General features: G+C 40.5%; 3 protein-coding genes across 6 annotated transcripts; 2 read left to right on the top strand and 1 right to left on the bottom strand.

Annotated features, from left to right (window-relative positions):
- The first annotated feature begins 54 nt into the window (after positions 1-54).
- LOC101754679 (proteasome-associated protein ECM29 homolog) lies at positions 55-16630 on the top strand. Of its 3 annotated transcripts, none has more exons than XM_004978552.3 (35): positions 55-366; positions 850-1017; positions 1113-1202; positions 1346-1482; positions 1566-1656; positions 1782-1864; positions 1948-2054; positions 2190-2342; positions 2870-2934; positions 3075-3162; positions 3299-3377; positions 3459-3567; positions 4317-4376; positions 5581-5699; positions 6673-7048; positions 7131-7315; positions 7407-7476; positions 8266-8416; positions 8506-8675; positions 8753-9094; positions 9590-9757; positions 9843-10136; positions 10888-11064; positions 11213-11476; positions 11887-11985; positions 12089-12273; positions 12377-12712; positions 12819-12972; positions 13076-13186; positions 13301-13468; positions 13953-14079; positions 14622-14780; positions 14900-15003; positions 15101-15160; positions 16121-16630. In XM_004978552.3, the coding sequence occupies exons 1-35, from the start codon at positions 166-168 to the stop codon at positions 16322-16324; spliced, it is 5454 nt and encodes a 1817-aa protein (XP_004978609.1). In that variant the 5' UTR covers positions 55-165; the 3' UTR covers positions 16325-16630. The 3 variants fall into 3 exon arrangements, with proteins under 3 accessions (XP_004978609.1, XP_012703982.1, XP_012703983.1); XM_012848528.2 differs by having other exon boundaries at positions 1113-1211; XM_012848529.3 differs by lacking the exons at positions 55-366; positions 850-1017; positions 1113-1202; ... (1 more) ...; positions 1566-1656; positions 1782-1864 and having other exon boundaries at positions 3079-3162.
- A 1015-nt stretch (positions 16631-17645) lies between these two features.
- LOC101770392 (hydroxymethylglutaryl-CoA lyase, mitochondrial) lies at positions 17646-20740 on the bottom strand. 2 transcript variants are annotated; one of them, XM_012848632.3, is made up of 9 exons: positions 20441-20740; positions 19769-19894; positions 19497-19623; positions 19169-19348; positions 18995-19075; positions 18718-18881; positions 18461-18597; positions 18215-18330; positions 17762-18119 (listed from the first exon to the last, which is right to left on the bottom strand). In XM_012848632.3, exons 2-9 carry the CDS (start codon positions 19891-19893, stop codon positions 17883-17885), a joined length of 1167 nt encoding a protein of 388 aa, XP_012704086.1. In that variant the 5' UTR covers position 19894; positions 20441-20740; the 3' UTR covers positions 17762-17882. The 2 variants fall into 2 exon arrangements, with proteins under 2 accessions (XP_022685182.1, XP_012704086.1); XM_022829447.1 differs by lacking the exon at positions 20441-20740 and having other exon boundaries at positions 17646-18119; positions 19769-19893.
- A 1110-nt stretch (positions 20741-21850) lies between these two features.
- On the top strand, positions 21851-25970 carry LOC101754282 (U3 small nucleolar ribonucleoprotein protein MPP10). Its single transcript, XM_004978551.3, has 12 exons — positions 21851-22590; positions 22908-22966; positions 23404-23533; positions 23613-23723; positions 23842-23979; positions 24142-24210; positions 24298-24339; positions 24435-24503; positions 24884-24955; positions 25039-25092; positions 25186-25327; positions 25495-25970. The coding sequence occupies exons 1-12, from the start codon at positions 21877-21879 to the stop codon at positions 25533-25535; spliced, it is 1641 nt and encodes a 546-aa protein (XP_004978608.1). The 5' UTR covers positions 21851-21876; the 3' UTR covers positions 25536-25970.
- The last annotated feature ends 55 nt before the right edge of the window (positions 25971-26025 follow it).

Genomic DNA, 26025 nt, shown 5'->3' with positions numbered 1-26025 from the left:
ATGAGTTCCGACTCGCACGGACGGGTTGTGTTTATCAACAGGTTGGACTCGAACCTCACCAGCATCGACTCCGCCAGTCCGCGCCTCCTCTCACCTTCTTGCGCCGGAAGAAGGGAACGCCGGCGAGGCGGCGACTCCAACACCCACCAGGCACCAGGGCGGGAAATGGCGGAGCAGCCGGCGCCATCCACCGCGGCCGCGCCCGCCGCCGCGGAGCAGACGGAAGCGGAGAGGCTGGATGCCCTGGACCGGATGCTCACGCGGCTGGCCCTCGCCGACGACGCCCGCCTCGCGCCGGTGCTCGCCCGCGTCCTCCCCTACGCCATCACCTCTCTCGCCTCCCCCGCGCCTGCCGTCCGCAAGCTCGTAAGCGCACCACCACTCCTAGTCCTCTTCCTTCGGCCCTTACCGGATCCTAATTTCAGTACGAGCCATGCGTGACGATCTCCCTCTCCACTTGGATTTGTTGGTTCCTTCATCATGTTACATATTGCTCACGCGGTGATGAAGAAATTTCAGTTTTCCGCGGTAGAACTGAGTGTTTGTTGCCTATTTTCCCTGCGGCAATTGCTTCCATTGGTTTTTCGAGGGCAAAATTGCATCTATTGATGGTTCTCACAATTAGCATGTTTACACAATTAGAACAGCTGTGGTGGTATTCTACACTGCTCTTTTTAATATCTTGCATTTGAGATCTTAAACCCATTCAAGTTCAGTACTGTGACTCGGTAGAGGTACTACGTATGGTTCCTCTCTAGTAAAGGGGCAGGCCTATTTTCTTTTTATGTTTTAATGCATGCTTTATGGATCAATGTTAATAAGTGGGATGCCTATTCATTTTTCGGTCAGGTTATGGAAATTCTCAGCCACATTAACAAAAGGGTGAAGCACAGGCCTGAGATTCCACTGCCAATGCTGGATTTATGGAATATCTATACTGAATCTACTTCCTCAGCAATTGTCCGAAACTTCTGCATAGTATATATTGAGATGGCGTTTGAACGCCTGCCAACCGAGGTATTCTCTTTTCCTTTGTTAATCACTAATTTTCTCCGGAGCTGCTTCAACATTTCTGCAAAAGTTAACCGTATCAGCTTGCCATCTTGTAACAGGAGAAAGGAAACATTGCGCCTGACTTCTTGACCAATATATCAAATGTTCCAGCTCAGCATCAAGGGATCATCTTGAGACTTGTGACAAAGGTTTGCCAGGTCCCTACTGGAATGATCGCATTTTAATAAGTTGTTAAGAACTGCTTGTATCTGCCTTTTCGCCTGGGTGTTTGTACATTCTATAGCACTTGCACCTTTTTTCCCTTTCTAAATCTGCTTCTTTTGTTGGCCAGGCTATCGGTGAATGTAACATACATAAGGTGGATGACACTACCACTTCAAAATATCGAGCAATAACTGAATCCAATGATGGTCTAGTATTTGCTGACTTCTGCTTTCACACATTATTGTATCAAACACCACTTCAAGGGTATGTATTCCTTGCTAAATTAGGTAAAATGTACAGAACAAAATTCTAAAACTTGGACATTTGACTGCTGTCAAATTTTACAGTATTGGATGCCCAGCAGGACTTTCAGTTGCCCAATCAGATCGTGTTACTGGAAAAATACCACTAAAAGGCGACATACTTGCGTCAAGAAAGGTAATACAAAAATGTATAATCATGTCTGCACTGCACAAGTGTACATACACATTTTAGTTGTTGAGTGTACTACCTGTACAATGCACGTGGCCTTCTCATGGTTTAACTCCTTGTTCGATCTTCAGCTAGGAATCTTGAATATCATTGAAGCTATGAACTTTGCACCTGAGGTTGTCTACCCTCTTTATTTATCTGCTGCTTCAGATAGGTATTCTATTTGAGAGTTCTGTCTAAAATATATCGGAATTTTTATGTGGGTCGACAATGATGCTAACCACTGTTTCAATCTAGTCAAGAATCAGTTTCTAAGAAAGGAGAGGAGTTGTTAAAGCGCAAAGCATCAGCAGTAAATTTAGAAGATCCCAACCTCATCAAGAAACTGTTCACGCTGTTCAATGGTAAGCATTTTCTACTTTTAGGATTCTGATCAATGTGGTTTGAATTTCAAGCTTTTTGCTTTTGTTCTCTCTCAATTTGTGTCTGAATACTTTGTTGCAAGCCTTGTTCTCTGATAGTATTCTCTGGTGAGACAGGTACTGCGGGTGCAGAAAATATAGCTGCAGAGCTGAAAGTTTCCCCAGCACATGCTTCAGTGCGCATGAGGCTTATGAGTGTTTTCTGCCGATCCATTGCTGCAGCGAATGCATTTCCACACACACTTCAATGCATCTTTGGCTGCATCTATGGTATTCCACTTTGTATCCCTTTACACTTCATTTCTTTTAATTGGTCTTATTCGTTGTGGTATCTAATTGTTGCATTTAAAAAAAAACTCTTTTGTTAGCAAGTGTAGTCTTTCCATACTTAATATTTATATATCATCAATAAACTGCATCTTGTTTGTTGATATTTTTATTGTGTTTTGTTTTCTTGTCCCCCCTAGTCATATGGAATAAACTGCATTCTCTTACACAACATGCTATTCTACATGAGAATCATGTTCATCTTGGTTTCGGAAAGCAGTTTCATTGCCATTTATGAGTTACTAATTTGGCTGCATTCTCAATGTGATTAAGCACAGATTTATCTGATGTGTTGACAGTTGAACTTGTATTTCTGTGAACCTATTATCAATTACTCTATCTCCCAATCTTACATTTAATTTATTGTTAGAACCATCTTTTTTGATGTTACAACAGGGCAATAACTTAACTAAAAATTTTGTATGCTGGTAAATCCACCTTTACGTTTCATTGTATTTCTATGCCTGTAGGAAGCGGAACTACTTCAAGGCTGAAGCAGTTAGGAATGGAGTTCACGGTCTGGGTGTTCAAACATGTATGTGCACTTTGCATGTTCTAACAGCAAATATCTTAACTTCTAGCATTATTGGCTTATTTTGTTCAAGCTTCTTGTTTTGCAACCTAGTCTAATTATTTTACCGTATTTTAGACTGATATTAATGATGTAATGTTTAGGCAGTAACCGACCAGCTAAAGTTAATCGGTCCTGTTATCCTTAGTGGAATATTGCGCTCCCTTGATGGTTCTTCCACTACAGAAACAGGTCTTTCGACTATATATGCTTTGTCTATTCATCTAAACATTGTTTATCTTTGATCCCCTTCTCTTTGATGGCCGCGTTTCCGATATTGAATTGCTTGAGGAATGCTGAGCAGCTTGTTGATTTTCTTCGTCTCCAGATTCTACTGGTAGAGATACCAAAATATTTGCATACCAGGCTATTGGTTTGCTGGCCTCTCGCATGCCAAATTTATTCAGGCATGATATTTTCTTAAACTTTCTTGGCTCTTAGTCATTTGTGTTATAATGAATGATTTTTCTACCTCTATTACATTGCAGCGATAAAACTGACATGGCTATACGACTCTTTACTGCTTTGAGACTGGAGGATCAATCTCTTCGTTTGACGATTCAGGAGGCGGCCACTTCCCTTGCTACAGCATATAAGGTAACTCTGGAGGGCTTGTTGCTTTCTCCAAAGTGTACTTAGTGTACTTTCGTGACCTACTGAAGATGTTTGCAGAGATGATTTTGAAATGTAATTAATCGATCATTCTATACAGCCAATTATTTTGTTTAATGGTTGGTACAACTTGTAAATGCTAATGTCAATGAAGTAAATGGACAGATTGTGATGCTTCATGGTAAAAAACTTGCTACAATTGAGCTGTGTGCTGGATAAGCGGCAACAACTTGTTTAAGCTTTGGTTCTTGCCTCCAGAAGGTTTAATATGGACTTGTTTAGTTGTTTGCCTTTAGACATCCAGGGTTAACTAGAGGGAGTTCTTTGTATGTGAAGTTCATATTAAGCCTTACCTGAATAATTGATATGATTGCTTGGTTAATACTTAGGATTCATAATTACACATCAGTCCAATGGCATTTCATATTCTGTATTGGCAACCCTTTATGTGATTGCTCGCAAGAAATACGTGAGCTTTGGTACGTTATAATTGGTTCATCTAGCAGGACACTTTAGCATGGACCTAATAAGAAATGAATAACCTAAAACACAGATTTGCCACAGTTAAGATCAGAACCAATACTAAGTTGGTACTGGGTTTTCATTTTACCACATTCTTGCATAGTTGTTATGCATCATGACTCTACCATGATTTCTATGCATCTTATGTTTCCCAGCTCTAATTGGAGAACTATCTGTTAGCCTCATTCTCTTTTCCTTGGCCTTGATTTCAGGGTGCTTCAATGAGAGTACTGAAGGATCTTGAGGTGCTTCTCCTGGAAAATTGTGAAGCGGTAAAGTTGTTGTCCTTTTCATCATAGGTTCTTAGATTACTATCGTGCTAAGCCTTTATTATTGCGATTATATAGATGGTACCATTATTGGTGATAGTTAGTGAATGCAGATATAATTAACTTCAGTATGAGGGTTGCAAGATCAAAAACAGAGTCATTGCTTTAGGAAACTAAAGGAAGGTCCATGCTTTTTTTTGTTTAATAATAGAAAAAAATTCATGATAGAAAACAAGTTGTAAAGCTATTACATAACATAACAGGTGAGAATGATATGCAAATAACGAAGTAATTTTATTCAGGGTTCTAGAAGCTGACTAGTTCATACAAGTGTAGAAGCACCTTCTTTCATAAAATCAGATTGATTTTCTGAATTTATATTTGGTTTTACATTTATTCCTGCAGCTAATACTATTAAAATTGATATGCAAAAACATGTCAGAAATTCAACAATTGCTCTCAAACAATATTTGACCAAGTCTTTACTTCAAATAGCCCACGGCAAGTTTTGGGATTTCATTTTTGTTTAAAAAATTCGACCCAGGGGCAAGGGGAGAGATATCCAAAAGGCATTGCTTGAAAGGTTGAGAAATGTCACCCAAAAGCTGGCTGTTACTTGTATGGGGACTCTGTTGGCATAGATCGGGTCTTAACACATGCGAGGGGCCTTCTTTGTATTGTAGCCTTATAACTGGAGGACTTACCACCATACTACAGGGATGTTGACCCCACTAGTTTCATATTTATCTGTATTCTCAGGAATCAGGATGCGCTTGTGGTCACCTCTGTGAGAAGCCACATATTAATCCACTATGGCTTGAATTCCCAATTTAGATCTCATCATTGGAGTAGCCAAAAGATCCAAATTATTCTCCACAGTTTTCTTAAGAAAGTGACGTAAATTTGATCTTAGCATGTGAAGCCTGACAACCTATCATATCACTTCTGGCTCCTTTGGTTATCCTCTGTATCTGAGGCATTTTCACGGGGTGGCTATTTATTCTTGTGGTTTTTGTGATAGTTGGAACTCCTATGGATTAAACATGGCCTCCACTATCACATTTTTTTATATTATATATGGACTAATCATTTCCAAATTGCAATATCTTGTTACCTCTAAGGGCCTCAATCCAAGGGTTGCTATGCTCTTAATTTGAACTTTATGTAATTGTCTGATCTTACATTTTTGTTATGAATTTTCTTAAAGGAGCAAAGTGAGGTTCGGTTTTCTTCTATAAGATGGGCAACGGCATTGTATGATACACAGCACTGCCCAAGCCGGTACATTTGCATGACTGGAGCTTCAGATGTTAAACTGGACATAAGGTTGGCTTCTTATTCTTTTTTTTAAAATATTGCAAAAACAAATTGAAGAGTTTATTGGCTTTGTATAAGGAAATGCTGTAAATTATTGTAGACTTGTTGTAATATTTGTCAGTTAGTAAACCATTAGATTGAATTCAGATTGTAAAACATGCTAGATCAATAACTGTTTACCTGACTTGATGTTGTAAACCCCCTTTTGCTGATCTCAAGAAGCGTTTCCCATGTTCTCTGGATGGATGAAAATAGCGACTTCCTTCAACTCCCAACTTTTCAAATGACTTTAGAATAGTAGGTTGTGTTTTTGCTAGGCAGTTCTGGTTCCAGTTACTGCAACATGTTGGTCTAGCTGCCCTGGCCCCTCAACCTACTGATAGCTCTTTTGAGGACTGGTGGGAAAAGGTTGAGTTGTTAGTGGGGATATGAGAGCATGTCTTAACTCCCTTATCATCCTGGGGGGATGGACCATTTGGAGGCACCGTTATGATTGTGTATTCAATGGTGCTTCTCCTAGCGTTGCTACTGCATTGATTCTGGCAAGGGATGAAGCCCAGTTGTGGAGCATGGCAGGAGCTATGGGCCTCTCTCAGCTCACTGCCAGGGGAGTGGGTTAATCCCAGGTTCTTTTGTGGTCAGGCCCTCCTTTGCCCTTTCAGGCAATCAGGTTTTTTGGTCTGTGAGAATGTTGGTGTGTGTGTGTGTGTGTTGGTGTGTGTTCTGTGGGTGTTGTGTGAGTCTATGTATGACTCTTCTTCTACTATTAATACAATGATACGCAGTTCTCCTGCGTGTTCGAGAAAAACTTTAGGATAGTTGGTGATCTTGCTTTGACATTTGGTACCATACACGTATGCTGACAGAAAATTCTCGATTATGATTCTGATACGTGAGCGCATTTCTTCAGGGTATGCATTTTATAAGTTATTCATGTTTAACCATCTATGTATCCTTCTCTTATTTGGTTCTGTTGTCCCAGGGAAATGGCTCTAGCTGGCCTGAATCTTTTAAATGATGGGAGGCAACCATCTGCAGGATCTGTTGATTTCAACTATCCTGATGTTACAGAGATGATAAATTATATCTGCCATCAACGACCTCAGTTGCTGGATTCTGATGAGCAGAGAAATGGAAAATTGCTATTCCCCACAAAAACATTTCTTTCAATGATCAAGTTTTTGATGAAGTGCTTTGAGGCTAGTGATAGCCCAGATCTTGTGCAAGAAGATTCATCTCATTCTCCGGTAGCAAAAATGTGTGTCATCTTAGAACATGCCATGTCAAATGAAGGGTCTAGTGAACTGCATGCATTGGCCTTGAAGTCATTGGTTGATCTTTCGACTCGTGAACCAAAGGTTTCTGTTTGATGTCATCTATTAAAAGAACTTCATGCTTTCCCCAGATTTCTTTTTAAATTTGTCATTTCATAACTTGCAGTTGGTGTCATCGCGGTATGCGGACCGCATACAGTGGCTAAGAGCTCTATTGGGTCATGTTGATTCTGATGCTCGTGAAGCTGCCTCGCGTCTGCTTGGTATTGCTTCTTCAGCTCTTGCAAGCTCTGCCGCACTAACTCTTCTGTCCGAGTTCACTTCAACACTTGATCAAAACCGCCCATCAAGGTATGAAAATGAAATTTTCAACACTGGTAACATGTCCTTTGTATTGCCTTGTAACTTCTGATTCATGTGACTATTTGATGAATTGTGCCAGATTTGAAAATTACCATGGAGCGTTATGTGCGATCGGGTATCTAACTGCTGGCTGTTTGAAGCAATCTTATGTACATTCATATTTCTCTCATCTTCCCAACTTCGTAGCTTGTTGTTACTGATTTGTTTTCTTTGCTGTTGCCTTTGTATGAAATTTAGCACAGTTTCTTAAGTTGCTCTGCCTTGAAACTCCATCTTTGAATATACTTTTCCTTTGCCAGAGCGACATTTCTGATTTATTTCTGTTGTTTTTTTCCCTAGGTAAGTTAGTTAGTTTTCCCTCTAGTTTACTTTTTTTCTTTTATAAAAATCATGATGTGGGGAACTTACCAACAGTTTCCCTAGATGTACAGAACAATATAAGTATTTTTTTCCATGTTCTCCAACCACAATTTGTTAAATAGGGCATGTATGTTTGGTCATGCAAGTCAATGGATAGCTTTTGCTAACTATTAGGGCTCCTAACACTTTTCAAGTCATTATCGCTTCATTGACCAGCTTGTGACAAAAAAAGGTGGCCCAGCAGTGTTGCAAGCAGCAGCAGTAGTTGGACAATTGTAGCAGAAATAGCTGCATGATTGCCCCATAAGTACCTAGTCCCAAGATTCAGTGAGCCAAACTAGATTTGACATGTATGAACCACTTGTACAAGTTTGTCGACATAGATATCCAATTTCTATGTTTTTTGAGTTACTTATGGCCACTTCACAAGTTTGAGTGTCTATGTCTCTATTATGCAATAAATTTCGTTGCCATCACATTGCTTACTTATGGCCACTACACATAATTTTATGAACACCTAATTTTCTATATTTTCAGTTTAAGTTTTAATTTCTTGTACTTGATGAGTGCATGTGCAGATTCCTGAAGGAATTGTAAAAAAATCAGTTGATATTCTTGTAAAAGTTGTTGAATCTGAAGGTTCGACATTAGCATCTGTTGCAATGGAATCTCTTGGTCATATTGGTCTGCGTTGTGCACTGCCTTCCATCAACCAAAACTCTTCTACAGGTTAAACTTGCTATTCAAATCTCTACTGCATATGAGCTGTGCTTTTCACCATCTATGACGTTATTTATTTGAATTGTTTTTGCCTGCAGGTGGACTATTAACCATTCTGCATGAGAAGCTGAGTAAGCTGCTTTCTGAAAATGATACTAAGGCTATACAGAAAATTCTGGTATCATTGGGGCACATATCTTGGAATGAGATGTCCTTTCCCCACCTAAATAATGCATTGGACTTGATTTTTAGCCTTTCACGTTCTAAGGTAGTGGCATAAAACATCAAACTTTGCGGCTAACATGATACTATTCTTTGAAATATATTTAAATGATGCTTGTTCAGGTAGAAGATGTGCTTTTTGCTGCCGGAGAGGCTCTATCTTTCATATGGGGAGAAGTTCCTGTTACAGCAGATGAGATACTGGAGACAAACTTTGTTTCCCTTTCCCAGGCCACAAACTACCTTACTAGTGATGCACCTCTAGTCTCGAGTAATGTCTATGAAAGAAGTGGCTGTGAAGAGGCACACACAATGGCTCGAGAAGAAATTATTAAAAAGTTGTTCGAGACACTAATTTATAGCAGTAGAAAAGAAGAACGCTGTGCAGGTACTGTCTGGTTGGTCTCAATGACCATGTACTGCGGTCGACATCCAAAGATCCTAGAACTACTCCCGCAAATCCAGGTTTGCCAGTCAAGAATGTACATAAATTATTGCAGAGATTCCTCATACATATTTTACTTTTATCTAAACTGCAACAGTGCATAATCTGTAGATCATCATATCACGGCGATTGACCTATATAATATGTTAGTGACAGTAAACCACAGTGACTTAGACTAGGAAGCTAACTTTAGCACAGTATTCTACAGTGACTTAGACATGGAAGCTAACTGCCAGTCCACTTAAAAACTGCACTATTTTTTGATTTAGTTTGGAAGTTCTTACTAGTTTTTACATGTCACTCTATGCCTGAATTTAAAAATTGCCCTGTAGTGTGGTGCCAAAAGAATCATTGTTTGGTTGAACTGTTTATGCATATACTGGTGAAATGTATCTGTTCTCTTCAGCTAGCAACAGTTCTTGCTTAGGGGTGATACCACTCTTGTATTTGATTGTTTTCTTCCCACCAGAGTTCTTCCACCTTGTTTACAAATGTAGATGACATTTCTTTCACAGGAAGCCCTTTCGCATCTTCTTGGTGATCCAAATGAGCTTACACAAGATTTGGCATCCCAAGGCATGAGCATTGTTTATGAGCTTGGTGATGCATCTATGAAAGAGCAGCTTGTTCATGCTCTTGTGAACACACTGACTGGCACTGCAAGAAAGAAGAAAGCTATTAAGGTGCATAGTTTTCTTGATTTATATTTTATTTCTAGGCAGTTATGTTTTATTCCAAAGTATTTATGTTTTATTGTACTTGCATTAGTTGATGGAGGACTCTGAGGTCTTTCAAGAAGGCACAATCGGCAATAATCCTACTGGAGGGAAACTTAGCACTTACAAGGAGCTGTGCAGCCTTGCCAATGAGATGGGGCAACCGGACCTGATATACAAGTTCATGGATCTAGCTAATTATCAGGCTGCCCTCAATTCTAAGAGGGGTGCTGCTTTTGGATTTTCTAAGATAGCCAAACAAGCTGGCGAGGCACTTCAACCTTATCTGAATTCCTTAATTCCTAGGCTTGTCCGTTACCAATACGATCCTGACAAAAACATCCAGGTATCAAATTGTGCACTCCCATCACCATATCTGCCATCTTCTTTGTTTCTTTTTTTGCCTATGAGACCGAAATTAAATTGCTTGGTTGAATGACGTACTCTTGTGAAACTACATACAAACAAGTAATCTCATTTAAGAAACTGAGGTACTGAGCAAATATATGATGCCTCAAACAGCTCAACTATTTAAGCTTAACTTTATATTGATTTCACCAATTTAGTAATAAGCTATCCATGTACAGCAAGTTTGAGCTTTATAACTTAACAACTGTATTTCAGCATTGCATTAGTTATGTTATACTGCTATACACTTTTCTGTCCTGTTGTCAGATTTGCGGATAAAACTGGCTCAACTTTTTCCAGTTGTTGAGGAAACTTCTATTAAATTTAGTTAAACACTGCATGTGTTTCGTAATGCAACTCTTTAAGATTTTTCTGTCACATTGATAGTTTTCTAATAATCAATGCACCCCCTTGCACAATCGTGCAACTAGCTACTAGCCCGTGAAATTAATTTAAACGTGGCCCTGTAACTTGGATTTAGAAAATAGACAAAAGAAAAATCTCATGCTTAGAGGGTACCTCTCAGCAGCAGTTACCATTGACTTTCTGTTTAAATCTAACTATTTATAGAATCTATTATGTTCTTGCTCTATTTTCTGGTTGTCATTGTTTATCTTATTATGCTGTAATTTCTTAATAAGCTCATAGGGCATTTCCTCTGAGCTTACAGTTCCAGTTGCATGTTTTAGGATTCAATGGCACACATCTGGAAGTTAATTGTCTCAGATCCAAAAAAGGCTATAGATGAACATTACGATGTCATAGTAGAGGATTTGTTGGTTCAATCTGGATCAAGGCTGTGGCGCTCTCGTGAAGCATCCTGTCTTGCGCTTGCAGACATCATCCAAGGTCGAAGGTATAGTCAGGTAAATGATCATCTATGCATGGTGTTATGATTTTTTTTCGTTAGTTCACTATTTCATTCGACACAAACTATATTAAAGTGTTATGAACCTGTTTTTAAATTCCTTTCTGAACAAATTATAACTCACCTTTTTCTTTATTGTTCTTAAGGTTTCTAAGCATTTGAGAAAAATATGGACAACCGCCTTTCGTGCAATGGATGACATAAAGGAAACCGTGCGGAATGCTGGTGACAGTTTGTGCCGAGCTGTGAGCTCATTGACAATTAGGCTTTGTGATGTATCACTAACTTCTACTTCTGATGCAAATGAGACAATGATCATTGTGCTGCCATACTTGCTTTCTGAAGGCATACTCAGTAAAGTTTCAAGTGTTCAAAAAGCCTCGATTAGTTTGGTGATGAAGCTTGCTAAGGTACACTGATGGTAAAACTTAGCAAGTTAAGCTGCATATCTAACATGAGAAAATTATATATATTTTAATGAAATACAGTAAGCAAGCCCCTACTGTGGTATTTTAATTATATAGATGCAGAAGTGCCCTGGAGTGCTAACCACACATAATACAACAAACAGGGGGAGAGGGAGAGAGGAAGAAATAGATACATAATGAGTTATAGTGGAATAGACCCAGTATTTTACTAAATTTGATGGTGGCTTTCTCGACATCTGTGTTTTAACTTTAACATATTCAGTGAACAAAAGATCATAGCTTTTTTTCTGTATTCATTTCATATGTTAATATACTATGCTCATGTAGCTACCATCACCAAATTAATCAACTAAAGAGGATATCCTTAGCTTATGACTTCCTAATGTCTTTAGGGTGCTGGTCCTGCCCTTCGACCTCATCTGCCAGAACTTGTTAGTTGTATGCTTGAATGTTTGTCAAGTCTGGAGGATCAAAGGTTGAATTATGTCGAGGTATGCTAATTTTGTTTCCCTTTTATAAGGACTGGTGGCAATGATTCTGCAGGTGTATATCTCTCAGATGCAATTCTTTACTCACTCCTGTATTTGGATCAAGATGCATGCAGGGAATGCTGGCATCAAAACAGATAAGCTTGAAAGCTTGCGTATAGCTGTGGCTAAAGATTCTCCAATGTGGGAAACTCTTGATATATGTATAAAAGTTGTTGACAAGAATTCACTTGATATATTGGTTCCTCGCCTGGCCCAAATGGTTAGATCAGCTGTTGGTTTAAATACAAGGTTAGTATTGCTTTTACCATAAATCTTATTCATGATAGCATCAAATGCTGCATTTTTCATTACGTCAGTCATATGGTTTCATTCGTTTTCTGTCTGATTTCAGAGTTGGTGTTGCTAGCTTCATCACCTTGTTGGTACAGAAGGTCATGATTGACATCAAACCATTCACAGCATTGTTACTGAAGTTACTGTATAGTGCTGTTCTGGAGGAAAGGAGTTCAGCAGCAAAAAGGGCCTTTGCGTCCTCTTGTGCTACTGTTTTGAAATATGCTAGCCCCTCCCAGGCTCAGAAGCTTATTGAAGATACTACCTCTCTGCATTCTGGTGGGAAAAATGATCAGCTATCTGGTGCAATTCTTATCAAAGCCTACTTGAGCAATGCAGCAGATATAATTGCTGGATATAATGCAGTGGTTATCCCTGTAATATTTGTGTCAAGGTATGTGAAGGACACATTTATTAACCTTGCGTTTTTTTTACTTCAGACATTGATATTTCAGATATTTATAAACCTTTCCGTATCTATAAACAAAACTTCTTTTCAGATTTGATGATGACAAAGACACCAGTGCCTTATATGAAGAACTTTGGGAGGATATTCCTAGTAGTGAAAGAGTAACCCTAGCACTGTATTTACCAGAAACTATATGTCTTTTATGTGATTGCATGTCATCGTCATCATGGGCTGGTAAAAAAAAGGTACAGTCTGTTTCATGATTTCCTGCCCATCTGGATATCAGATTAGTAACAGTTAAATGTCTGTAGCTTGGAATATGCTTATTGTACAGCCTTATCCTTGCAGTCAGCCAAGGCTACAAAGAAGCTATGTGATGTTATTGGAGAATCCCTTTCGCCGCACCACCATAATATTCTCGAATCACTTTTGAAAGAATTGCCAGGTCGATTCTGGGAGGTAACTCACTCTTCCCTTCTCATGAAATGATAACTGGGTGGTTTGCTTACACATTCTTTTTGGGATCTTTATCGATGTCTTGGTACATTTATTTTTTCCTTAACTTTTCAACAGGGAAAAGATGCTATTCTGGATGCGCTGGCTTCATTGTGTTCTTGCTGTCATGATGCTATAACAGCAGAAGACTCCAGCTTGCCAAGTGTTATACTAAATGCTGTTTGTGCTGCGTGCAATAAGAAATCAAAAGTGTACCGTGAAGCAGCTTTCTTGTGTTTACAGAAAGTATTTTTCTTCAATCCTCATCTAATTATTGGACCCTTACCTTTTTGTTGACCAATCTTTTCTTTTCTTTTTTTAGCAGACAGCATTTTCTTTCTACTGTTACGTTATGTCATGCTAAAGGTTTATTAGTTTTTTTTCTCGAAGGTTGTAACCTAATCAGGTTAAAAGTATTTCAGTCATACATGTGAGTCTTGGGGAAAAGATTTCTGAAACGTGCGAAGTACCCTTCGCTCAAAGTGTCCTAGGGAGATATGCAATACATTCTTCTGGCGAACCATGTTATATGGGAATTTAATCCATTCTTTTTAACATTTTTGGACAGTAGATATATACATGAAGTAATGAATCCCAAAAGGGCCATGTCCTCTTATCATGCCATTTTATGAGCACAGATTTTTCAATGAAATGGCCTTTAGGAAATTCTTATAGAATTTTAGAATTGGTAACATGTACTTAGGTCGCTTCTTTTTTCATCATTTTTCAGGTGATTACAGCATTCAGAGATCCAGGATTTTTCAATAGTGTTTTTCCTATGCTGTACAAGGTTTCAAACCAATCTGTTATCTCTAAGACAAAGGGTTCATCTTTGACTACTTCATCTGCTGGTGCTGGTCAGTTGTCATTTTGAGCTCCTTAAATTTAGCCAATGGCTATGCTTAAATTAAGCTTCTTGTAATCATGCAAGAGCACCCTTCTATCTGATGCTCTCTATTGAAATTATGGCTGTTTTGTGGGCAACATAATTTTGAGTCCCAAGGACCTTAAGAATAGCTCGATAACACCTCCATAATAATACATTGATACCCCCCATGTAGCAAGACTTTATTTATGAACAGAGACATAGGATTTAAATACATGTAATGAAATATTATTACTCTAATCAGTAAAATTTACTTACTATCAGTCTATCACTGATTGAATTGTCTTTCGGAATCAAAAGTGAAGCCTCAACTTGTGCTAAAATATATAGTTCTATTTATGTTAATAATTTGGGAAGTTGCAGACTCATAGAACTGTAATACTTCCTTGATTAGATAATTCTATGCTAAATGTATGTTGGAGTATGTATGCAACCGTATTATATAATTATCAGCTATTTCTCCGAGTACTTCTTTCACTCTTTTAGCTTTTGTGTATGGTTTCTTTTCTACAGAACAAGATGAAAGTGAAGGTGCCTCTGTTTCTCTTGATAAAGTGCTCAACTGTGCCACGTCTTGCATCAGTGTTGCTTTTCCACAGGATATTATGAGTCAAAAGAAAAATGTTTTAGAAGTAATATTGAATTCTCTCTCACCTGAGGAGAGTTGGCAGGGTATGATTTTCTATGCAAGATCTGTAATATATTCTGGACAACATTGAATGCTTATCTTTGAGGTTTGTCTTTGATGCTTGAAATTTTTCATTTTAATGCTTGTATTTTTTCATGAGCAGTTAAATTGTCATCCTTCTCGTGTGTCAAAGAGTTGTGCCACAAGTTTCAGAATTCTGATGATAGTGACACATGGCCTCAAGCCACAGCTTCCTTGGTTCAGGAGGTATATCCTATAGTTTGTGTGGCTTTATATTCAGCTTCAGCATTTGCTGTCTTTTTTCTGTTACTACTGATGAACCTTTTTTTTCTCTATTTTTCAGTTATTTCATTTGGTGTCGGCAAAAGTAGTAGACTCCATACGCTTAGTTAAGATTGCTCAGGTGATTTTCTATATACCTAGCCCTAACTAGCTAATTTCATATATTTTCATAGCAATTTTACTCGAAGATAGCATATCGTCTTCCTGCTAACGAATAACTGACATTGGCATTGAGTATATTTTGCCTATGATTGATCTGTGTGTTTATAGAATGAAAGCAGTAGAGACTATGACATTGGATATGAGGGTGGTTAATGCATGGTTTAGCAGTCTTCTTGTTGTAATTGTAACACTGTCTATGCTTGTCTGTGGCCATTAATGATGAGAAGAACAGTCATGTCACTTTCACTCAGTGAAACTGATGTGGCCTCTTGTAGCTCCAAATCACCAAAAGTTCTGTAAAATTTATCTGTCATGGATTGTATGGTCATGGCCTCATGGGTCAAACAAGCATGTTGAAACGTAGCAAAATGTGTAGGTATTTTATGTGAGAAGCATCTTAAGAAAGTGGGATTATTTTTGCATATAGTTCACTCAGGTGAATGCTAGGATCCACTGTGTTCGTTTAAGATTATAAAGAACTGCTGTGTTACTTCCCCCACCTTTTCTTTTAATCTCCTTCCATGGTTCTTAATTACACATACCTGACGTGTAGCAAATCATGGAGGCTAAGTTAGTGCATTTTGAAGTACCAGCACTGTGCTGGTAATGTTCCCCTGCATGGCATTGCCAGGAGCATTTCCCAGTGACTTACTGGGGCAAGAAATGGCCAACGAAACCTGGTGTTTTTGTTTCCCAAATACTCATACCATTCATTCGCATATAAGAAAAGAATGTTGCAAACCTGTCCTGAATTGCTAGGGATAGTCCCTAATATCAGGTCAAAGCCGTGTAAATGGTGAACTAGACCCATTGCCATTTCTTAAACCGGTGGTTTCTGGAAATCCTGTTTAGTTTGTGACTAGCAGTTAGCCTCCAGAGATAACCTTATTCCTCACGAGTTGTCTCCTCTCCTCCACAGGTTCATACTGCCGCTTCAGAGTGCCTTCTTGAGTTGAGCAAACTGTATAGAGACTTTCCATTGACAGACAGAACAGAGGCCAAGTTTGAGGGTGAACTCGCTGAGCTCTGCGAGTCTGAAAAAAGTGAACAAGCAAAGGCACTGTTGAAGGAATGCCTAGCCATCCTTAAAACTCTCCCTGGAGTAACCATGACAACTGATTAAACCCAGCTCTACTAAACATGTAAATTTATACCTGAAATACTGCTGATGAAATGGCCCCCCTGAATTCTGTGCTGATTGTAAATTCATTCTTATATGCAATATAGTACAGATAACAGAATAGGACAACTTCTCCCTCCCTTTTACGTCATGAGGGCAGGACAAAGTCATTTGCTCCTTTTCCATTATAATGCTACATGTGTATATGACCGAAACATGAATTGTCAGGCAGTAGGCAACTTTTGCTGCAACATTTTTCATTTGTGTTAGCCGAATATTAAAGAACAGTAAGCTACGTACCAAAGATCAGGTTCTTGCACACTTTAATTTCCCACAGAGGCACACAATAAGGTCTATATTACATTTGGAAGGCTGTTTATGACTGCCCCAAATTTGTTAGGGACATCCCATTATGCATACTCAATTTCTGCAAACACAATTTCCTCCATGATGCCCTGGTTATGCAGGATCATCAAAGGATAAAAATACAACTGTTTACATCAATGCTTTCTGTGTACAAGCAAAAGCTAGCGTTGGCGCTTTGCTTAGAGCATCTCCAGCAGTACTCCAATAAATTTTCTCAATAATTAGTTTATAGGGATATCCCTTTCATTATCATTAGGAGAATTATTTATGTAATCTTTCAATAATCTTATCATAATCCAGCTACCGTATTGGGAGAGTCACCACTCCTCAACTCCTTTATTCTGGTAGAGTTGTCCCAATAATTATTGGGAAAGGTGAAAAGTAATGGAGCATTATTTTTTTTACCAAATTCGACAGGAGTTTGTTGTGGACGGAGGTGATATTTTGAAAAGAAAAATGTGGACGGAGATGGCAAGACCTGGCTGCGGCGTGGACTCGGGCTACGCCTAACCGGCCGTACGGTCCCACCTGTCGGAGGTAGTGGCCTACGAGCCCGGTGCACGGGGTGCTGCTGGTGTGGTCGGTGAGTACTTTCCGGTTTGTGCTTATGATCTGGCACTACTTCTGATCGAACGAGTAGTTCCGCCCAGCAGAGATGGGAATCAACGCACCAGCATGTAGCATGTTGCTGGTTTTCTATTCTCCTTATCGAGCCATTTTTTAACCACGTAAACAAAGACGTTCACATAAAAGTACATGATGAATGACACGTGCACATTTTATCCTATGAACGTCTTTAAGATATAAGGCTAGCAGATATGGGAACCTCTTGTCCTCTTCTGTGAATTTGTATCATCATCGTCATGGGCTGTACCAAGATGGAAATAAAGAAAACTTTGCCCAAAAAAGGAAGTACAGAGGATATTTTAAAAGTAAAATGTAAGATTGCGAGCACAACTTTGCGGGGGCAATATCTTACGATTTCGTATACTCTTTTTCATGACATCACGGAGGATGATGGTTATTCTGGACAGTCCGAGGACAGAATACAAATTTGTGTGTATCAATGTTTTCTGTGTATGATCGCAAAAAAGCCAAAAACAAACTGAAGTGACGCTTCTACGATTCTGCCTAAGTACGTGTGATGACACCAGCTGATACATGCATGTTCTTTTGGGAGTGCCTGAAATGATCTTCAGGGACTCAGGTGCTTGCGCAGAGCGGCAGCAGTCTTGGAACCCACCGGCCTTCCTAGATGCCTGGAGATGTAATCGCCAGCCTCCATGAGCTTGTTGAGGTCGACGTTGGTCTCTATCCCCAGGCCATGGAGCATGTACACGACGTCCTCCGTGGCGACATTGCCAGTTGCGCCTTTGGCATACGGGCAGCCACCAAGGCCTGACACCGATGAGTCCACTATGCTGATCCCCATCTAAGGAAACAGAGAAAAATGTTAGGATAAGGTGATCTTCATGTGAATGTTAAGTACTTTTAGTGACAAAACAAACAAATTGAGGTTTTACTTACTTGAAGGGAGACTAGGATATTGGCAAGGGCCTGGCCGTACGTATCGTGGAAATGAACAGCAATCTTGTCCACCGGAACAAAGGACATGACAGCTTCAAGCATAGCAGCTACACTACCTGAAACAGACAACATAACAAGGAGCAGGAATGTTTCGATGAGTTGCTACTTGGATCAGTTTCAACATGCTATTCAAAGAAACTGAGAGCAAAGGGTAAGCATTGGCAAGAACAGTCAGCAGTTCAGTACCTGGTGTACCAACACCAATTGTGTCGCCAAGTGAAATCTCCGAGCACCCCATGTTATAAAGCTCCTTAGCTACATATGCCACCTTCGATGGATCGATTGCACCTTCAACAGGGCAACCAATTACACAGGAAACATACCTAACACAAACAGAGGAAGCAAGGTTCAGACCACAATGCAGGCCAAGCAGCATCACTAGTAACTCAATTCTTCACTGACACTTGTTTTAAGTTTAAGAGAACAACAGCTCACTAACTTACCCACGGATAAGGAGTCCATGTTTCTTGGCAGCAGCAGTAACATCACGGTACCGAACAAGACTTTCCTCAATGGTACAGTTAATGTTCGACTTAGAGAAGGATTCAGAGGCAGATGCAAATACCGCAATTTCCTTTGCACCAGCTGCAACAGCAGCCTCAAATCCCTGTAAACACCCATTCATTGCTGCAATCAGATCATGTAGTGGCAATTACGTATAGCATTGCCAATGCTTTACTGTGCAGCAAAGTTGTGAAAATAAAATGACATAGAACTTACTCTGAGGTTAGGGGTTAACACTGGATACCGCACACCTGGCACCTGCTGGATCCCTTTGAGGACTTCCTTTGCATCAGCTAACTGCAGTTTCCAAACTAAGCTAAATAAGAAAATGAAGAAAAATGGCAATCACCAAAAATCACTAGATCGCTTAATGTGATTTAAGTGCATCACCTGCGGCACCCATTTTGGGGATACAAAACTTGTGGCTTCAACTACTGATAAACCTGCAGCCACTAATTTGTGTATCAGTTGGATCTTGACAGATGTTGGTACATTGCCCTTTTCGTTTTGCAGGCCGTCTCGTGGTCCAACTTCAACTATCTTGACAAAGCTTGGTAGATCCCACATAACCTGAAGGCATATTATTGATTCAACTGAATTAGAGGAAATCATAGTGGTATTAATATTTTTAGTTGTTACTCTTTCCTAATATTTATAGTTGCACTTATGGATGGTAAATTGGAAGATTATGACTAGGTAATTCTGGAATTCAAAGTACCTTTCTGGGAAGATCTCTAAGCTCCACTGCATCACATGATGAATCGGCCTGACGGCATTGCGGATGCCATGCATGAGAATTGCCATGGAAGACCATCTGAGTGCTTCCATTGCAGGAGTTGTTATACCTGCGAGCAAACAGATAACATGCATATTACAGATGATTCCTTTACTGAATCAAAGCGGCATTGATCGTCCATTTTTGCTACAGTAGTAACTGGTGCGTCGCCAAACGAGCCTGATTATCCATTTCTATCAGAGTAGGAGACTTACTTGCGATTGTTGATGTCATCAGCTTCTGCCCTACGATAAGCTCTTGGCGAGGAGAGGCTTCCAAGTCTGTTAATACTCAACTTTGGCAGGTCTCCGAGACCAAGTGGCTCCTCAAGGCTTGACATCCTAGAAACAGAAATTGCAATTGTTACTTATGCCGTTTGCACCACATGCTGAATTTAACATCTGACTACTAATGAACACCGACCCTACTATGGAGCAAAAGGTACCAATTGTTCCCAATTTTCGCCAGTAACAAATTTTATGTTTGGAAGGCAACTAAGGTGTTTGTGCTTGTACGGAGTATATACAAAATGGTAAGGACCAGTGCCCGGAAGTCGGATGCTTCCTGTGTCAAATGCTAAATGTCTTACAGGTTGAAAAAACAAAATCTCAAAGAATTATTTGGCATTGAAGTGTTGCCCGACCGACAATTCCAGCAATATATAGTACTGTTGCACGAAGATCTAGTTAAAATGGAGCATCTGCATCTCCCATCCTCCAATTGAGCAAGGTGCTTAAACTCTAGCAGGTCATTTCCACAATCAGTTGCAGACGCTCAAGGGACCAAGTCTTGACGCGTGACCCCCAAACAGAATCAAGCAACTGGAAAAGGGGAGGGAAAGAAGAAAGAACAAACAAGCAAGAACTCAACGAAGCGGCCTTGCGTACCTCGACGATCGATCCGGTGGTGGACGAAGCTCGCTCAATCCGGTGGCAAGTCGGTGGTCAGAGAACCAGAGCTAAATCAGCGAAGGAAACGGGGGCGCTTGGCTGCAATTTGACGCCACCCCGCGGCCAAATTAGCTTGTTTGGTGGAGTTGGGTCGGTCTCGGGGAGCGGTGGTGGACGGAGATGGAGAGGTCGCAGCTGCTTCCCCCCGTCCTGCACCTGCACCTCGCCTCCGTCCGCGCGTACGTCCCCGCGTCTCCCACAAGAGAAGCAAAGCAAGCAACCGGTGGCCGCGTGGGCCTTGTCCGCGCGTCGATCTCCCTCGTGGGGACCACGGTGTCGGTGGGTGTGGAGTTATGAGCCCGGGTGCAGGGAGCGGTGGCGCGGCGGGCCGCGTGGGAAAGTGGCGTCGGTAGGCGGCCGGCGGTTCTTTTCAGTTGGGTGAGCAGCCACAACACACAGGCCACAGCCTCAACCTAACTAACGCAGGCCACAGCCTCAACCTAACTAACGGGTCTGTCTCCGAATCCATTAGAACCTTCTAATGTCATTGCCTCATTGGCATTAGGATCTTGAGATCCGTATCCATTGACTGGTTCTGAAGTGAAACCAGACCGATTGACAATTCGGCTCCATCAAGACCGAATCTCATTTGTGATTGTGGAAGAGCATACGTGTAGCTGGTTTTCCTTCCCATTTTTTTTTAAGATGGGACATCGTATTTATTTTGCAATTGACCTGAATAAAAGCGACATTGATTAGCACCTATCACATCGGATGTTTGGATGTTAATTAGGAGTATTAAACATAGGCTAATTACAAAACTAATTGCACAGATGGAGTCTAATTTGCGAAACGAATCTATTAAGCCTAATTAGTCTATGATTTAACAATGTGGTGCTACAGTAACCATTTGCTAACGATGGATTAATTAGGCTTAATAGATTCGTCTCGCAAATTAGCACAGGGGTTCTGCAATTAATTTTATAATTATCTCATATTTAATCCTTCTAATTAACATCTGAACAAGACACTGCTAAAGTTTAGCAGGTAGTACCCGTAGTTCCCAGTCACCACCTAAATTTTCGGACATAACGGTTTGCGAAGAATCTAAGCTCACGCAAAACGTGCAGGAGGTGATAATGAAAAATACCGCCCACGTATGGTCTGAAGTTCCAGCCCATGTATGTATGTGGGCCGAAATGTTCATAATGGACTTGTAGCCTACGTTGCACCGATACGGAATGCGGATATGCCGACATGGACACGGCGATACGGGATTTTCCAAAATCAAGGATACACCGATACGTCTGGGCCGAGCATCCTAGCTTGTAGCCCATCAACGTGGATGGGCTGGAGTTCAGCCCATCTCATAAACCCTAGAATACCCGGTTCGTCGTCTCCCTCAAAACATTTTGTTGCCTCTTCCCCCTGCAATGGCGATGGACGTGGGCGAGCCGCTCGACGCGACGGCGGCCGCCGACAACGGCGAGGCGGCCCTGCAGCTGCTGCGGGATGCGGACCCGGCTCACTTCCTCTCCCCGTCCGCCGACCTCGCCGCCGCCGCCCGCGCGGCCTCGCAGCACATCTACTCTTCGCTTGCGCCGCTCTCCCCCGCGCAGCCGCCCCCGCTCCCTACCCTCCTCGCGGGCCCCGCCTTCGATGCTGAGCAGATTTGGTCCCAGATAGAGCTGCTCTCCCGCCCACTCCTCCCCCACCTGCGCCGCCAGCTCCGCCGCCTCGAGCAGCAACCCCAGCCGCAACCGCAGGCGGCTCTTCCTGTGGAGACGCCTGCTGATGCCGAGGAGGAGCAGTCGGAGGAGGACGGACAAGGTAGCGAATTGGATGAGTTCAAGGAGGAGTTGGAGGAGACAGATGAGGAGGAGGAATTGAGTGACGATGAGGAAGAAGAGGAGGAGGAATTGGATGGGAGAGGAGGGAAAGGGTTGGAGGACCGGTTCCTGAAGATAGGAGAGATGGCGGAGTTCCTGGATAGGGGGGATGAAGAGGAGTATGGTGGCGGTGCCAATCGAGGAGAGAAGAAGAAGGTGACGAAAAACTGGATGGAGGACAGTGATGATGAGGGTGAGGAGGACAGAGATGAGGATGACGATGAGGGGGAAGATGATGACGATGAAGGCCAATTGGATGTAAGGATTTCCTGGTCATTCTCCCTCTCTCTCAATTGTAGCAACATAATAATAATCTTTGGTTCTTTTAGAAAGAATAATTAAATAGAACCAGAAGTAGGTAATATCTCAGGAATTGAATCCATAATTTCTGATAGATGTGAAAGGGAACTGAGCATCTAGAGCTCAGAGAACTCAGCAATAGTACAAGTTTTTCAGAGATTTTTCCTGACTGAAGTTATTGTCCATTTTTGGCTGTTACAATGTTAAATACCATATGTAACCATGTTAATCCAGATATTCTTCTTCTTTGTCCTACTAATGTTGTTTATCTGTAGTTGGAAGATTTCGAGGATGATGATGAAGAGGATGAAGGAGACGGTGGTGGAGGTATAATGTAAGTCCTTATGCTAATTGTCAAGTATGCTATTGTGATAAATGCAAATCATTTTGGATTAGACATTTATAAAAACATTAAACATTTATATACTGGGCTATGTTAATTTTAGGTTCACTATCGAAACATTGCTTTTTACAAGCTTTGGTAAAAGACTTTTATAAATGGGAGTGGCAGTCATTTCGAGTGAATAGGCCTGACTGGACTTGCTTGATACTTAGATTTTATCTCATGAAACCATACTAGATTACGAAGGGTCAGAAAGAGAAGCCGAAGCAGCTAATTTTCTTGGTTACATTGTTGTTCTTAGTGTACATATATTTGTCCAGTAAACCTTGTAAAAACCGAACAATGTTTAGCCACTATAGTAATAGGTATGCATTTGCAGATATAATAGCACTTGGCATTGTAATCTGAACAGCAAAGGGCCTTTTCAGGTACAAAGATTTTTTTGAGAAAAAGCATAACCAGCCAGTCAAAAAGAGAGATGGTTCCACAAAGAAAGTTCAATTCAAGGATGATGTACATGAAATGGAACTTGATGGCAGTGAGAACGATGATGGAAATGTTGGTTCCACGCTAGATCTACTCGTTTTAGTTGAACCATGCACATATACTAGTTTGTCAATGTTTTCCTTTTCTACAGGAAGACCAGGGTCTCTCAACCCATGAAAAGGAGCGGCTGAAGATGCGTGCTAAAATAGAGCAAATGGAGAAAGCTAATCTTGAACCCAGTACGTGGACCATGCAGGGAGAGGTAATGAATAGAGTGCATTTAATTCTGCTTTTAACTATACATATTTCTAACTTATAACATCCCATTAGCGATAATTTATTATCATTTCACTTTAAATAAACTAAATAGTTATTTGTAGGTTACTGCTTCCAGCAGGCCCAAAAACAGTGCCCTAGAAGTGGACCTTGATTTTGAGCACAATGTAAGACCTGCCCCTGTAATCACCGAGGAAGTCACAGCTTCTCTTGAAGAGATGATAAAGAAAAGAATTGCAGAGGTACATATTGTAGTTTTGCCTTTCAATCCTGTCCATGGTGTTCTACTTCAGCTATGGTAGTGTAATAGCATTAGGTGCACTGGTAATTCTGAGGACCACTTTGAGATCATTTTCTATGTTTTCATTACTAATTTTTAGATTTGATTTCTTGGTTTCTTGCAGGGTCATTTTGATGATGTTGAGAAGCCTTCTCTCTTGCCATCTAAAGCTCCCAGGGAGCATAAGGAACTGGTATGTAACTAGAATTCTTACATGGTAGCCAACTAGCCATAAGATATCTGTGCTGATATCTTACTATTTGCAATATTGTTCCAACAGGATGAAAGTAAGAGCAAGAAGGGTCTTGCTGAACTCTATGAGGTTCGCACTGTTATAATATTTTTTTTATATTCAAACAGATTCTAATTGAGATAAGCATTAAATTAATTTACTCTTGATTTTTTTTGTTATTCCAGGATGATTATGCCCAAAAAGCAGGCATTGCACCTGCCCCACTATCGATTTCAGATGAACTAAAGAAAGAGGTAAGTTGATTCACTCCTTACAAGAATAAAAGGGGAGTTAGCTTTATTTGTTGTGAAAATAATGTTAGTCTACCCGTAATCTAAATTGTTGTGAACAATTTAATTCTTCATTTGTATTGATTTGAAAGCAAATGTCTTTGAAAGAATAATCTTTCAGTGTCTTTGCTTGTCTGTTAATCATGGGAGATCTTTCGCATTGACCTTTATTTGGGGTGGAATTATTACATTAGTTAACTTGATCTCATGTTTACATTATATTCAATCACTCTGCGATGCTATATGTACTTTATCCAATGTGATTTTTGCTTGCCAACATAATATTTAATGTCAGATAAGCTAAGTTATGTTCTCTGTTAATGACTAACTTTGTGTCCACCCAGGCAAATACTTTATTTAAGAGGATATGCTTGAAGTTGGATGCACTATCACATTTCCACTTTGCTCCAAAGCCGGTAAGGATAACTTCGAAATTTGTGTTTGCAATCTTTTTTGCTCAAGATTTGTCACCGTATGAAGTGAAATATGGCCTTTTCAGGTCATTGAAGATATGTCTGTACAAGCTAATGTGCCAGCCTTAGCAATGGAAGAGGTACAAAAACCTTTACTTTTTCCTGTGATGTTGCTCTAGGCCTCAGTCATACTGTCATAGCATTCAATTAATGTCACGATTTCTGTCTTGCAGATTGCACCTGTAGCCGTTTCCGATGCTGCAATGCTTGCTCCTGAAGAAATCTTTGAAGGAAAAGGTGATGTTAAGGAAGAGGGAGAACTTACACAGGCTGAGCGCAAGAGAAGAAGAGCCAACAAGAAAAGGAGATATGCAGGTGTTTTTTGCTATGCCTTTCAGAGAAACACTTTTCCACTCACATGCACTCTACGGCTTTTGTTAATAACCTCCCAGTACAGAAAAATGTGTTTTACTTCCTTAGTTATCTGTTCAAGTTGGAGCATAGAAATGATTTTTTGTTTCCCCTTTTCTTTGGAAATGCAGGATCACACAAGGAGAGGCCAGTCAAGTTGCAGAAAGATTAGACTCAATGTTTCCGAACCAAGGACTGCATGCATGCCATGCCAGTGTCCCAGATCCCTGAATATTGAGAGTTGGAAAGGGTCCACGAGCTGCACTGGTCCAAATTCCCAATTTTGGTGTTGTACCCCTTACTATAGTCTGCTTGTTTGTCACATGTTTAGGAAAGCACAAGCGTTTTGACTTGCTGAATTGTAATTGTGAGGATGCTGCTGCGGAGTGCGTGTTTTGGAACTCAGAAAGCTGCTAATGAAATTTCAGAAAGTAAGATAGTAGTGAGCGAAATTTCAGAAAGTTCACAAGTTGGGAGTTCAATACATATTTTGTAATAGCCTACTAGTTGGCTGAAGCCAACTCTCCGGCGGCAAGTGCAGCTGATCTAACCATGCACATTGTTGTTTGTTTTTCAGTTCGTGACCGTCAATTGAAAGTTCTCTCCCTGAATTCTTGGATAACCTGGCCATAACGCCATCCGTATTGTTGTACTAAAAACAC

This window comes from Setaria italica, chromosome VIII (assembly GCF_000263155.2).
Source record: "Setaria italica strain Yugu1 chromosome VIII, Setaria_italica_v2.0, whole genome shotgun sequence".
In the NCBI taxonomy this organism is placed as follows: Eukaryota; Viridiplantae; Streptophyta; class Magnoliopsida; order Poales; family Poaceae; genus Setaria; species Setaria italica.
Note: the sequence above shows the minus strand (reverse complement) of the source record. Positions and strands in the feature narration are given on the sequence as shown.

What these genes read in the sequence shown, in the direction of transcription:
- LOC101754282 (XM_004978551.3), top strand. Translation starts at nt 21,877, where the DNA reads ATGGCGATGGACGTGGGCGAGCCGCTCGACGCGACGGCGGCCGCCGAC. An exon ending in ACGATGAAGGCCAATTGGAT is followed by an intron (nt 22,591 to 22,907) that starts GTAAGGATTTCC and finishes GTTTATCTGTAG; the next exon opens with TTGGAAGATTTCGAGGATGA. An exon ending in GTGAGAACGATGATGGAAAT is followed by an intron (nt 23,534 to 23,612) that starts GTTGGTTCCACG and finishes CCTTTTCTACAG; the next exon opens with GAAGACCAGGGTCTCTCAAC.
- LOC101770392 (XM_012848632.3), bottom strand. Translation starts at nt 19,893, where the DNA reads ATGTCAAGCCTTGAGGAGCCACTTGGTCTCGGAGACCTGCCAAAGTTG. An exon ending in GATGACATCAACAATCGCAA is followed by an intron (nt 19,624 to 19,768) that starts GTAAGTCTCCTA and finishes GTTTGCTCGCAG; the next exon opens with GTATAACAACTCCTGCAATG. An exon ending in AATTGGTGTTGGTACACCAG is followed by an intron (nt 18,331 to 18,460) that starts GTACTGAACTGC and finishes TGTCTGTTTCAG; the next exon opens with GTAGTGTAGCTGCTATGCTT.
- LOC101754679 (XM_012848528.2), top strand. Translation starts at nt 166, where the DNA reads ATGGCGGAGCAGCCGGCGCCATCCACCGCGGCCGCGCCCGCCGCCGCG. An exon ending in GCTGTTTGAAGCAATCTTAT is followed by an intron (nt 7,477 to 8,265) that starts GTACATTCATAT and finishes GTGCATGTGCAG; the next exon opens with ATTCCTGAAGGAATTGTAAA. An exon ending in CCTGTAATATTTGTGTCAAG is followed by an intron (nt 12,713 to 12,818) that starts GTATGTGAAGGA and finishes ACTTCTTTTCAG; the next exon opens with ATTTGATGATGACAAAGACA.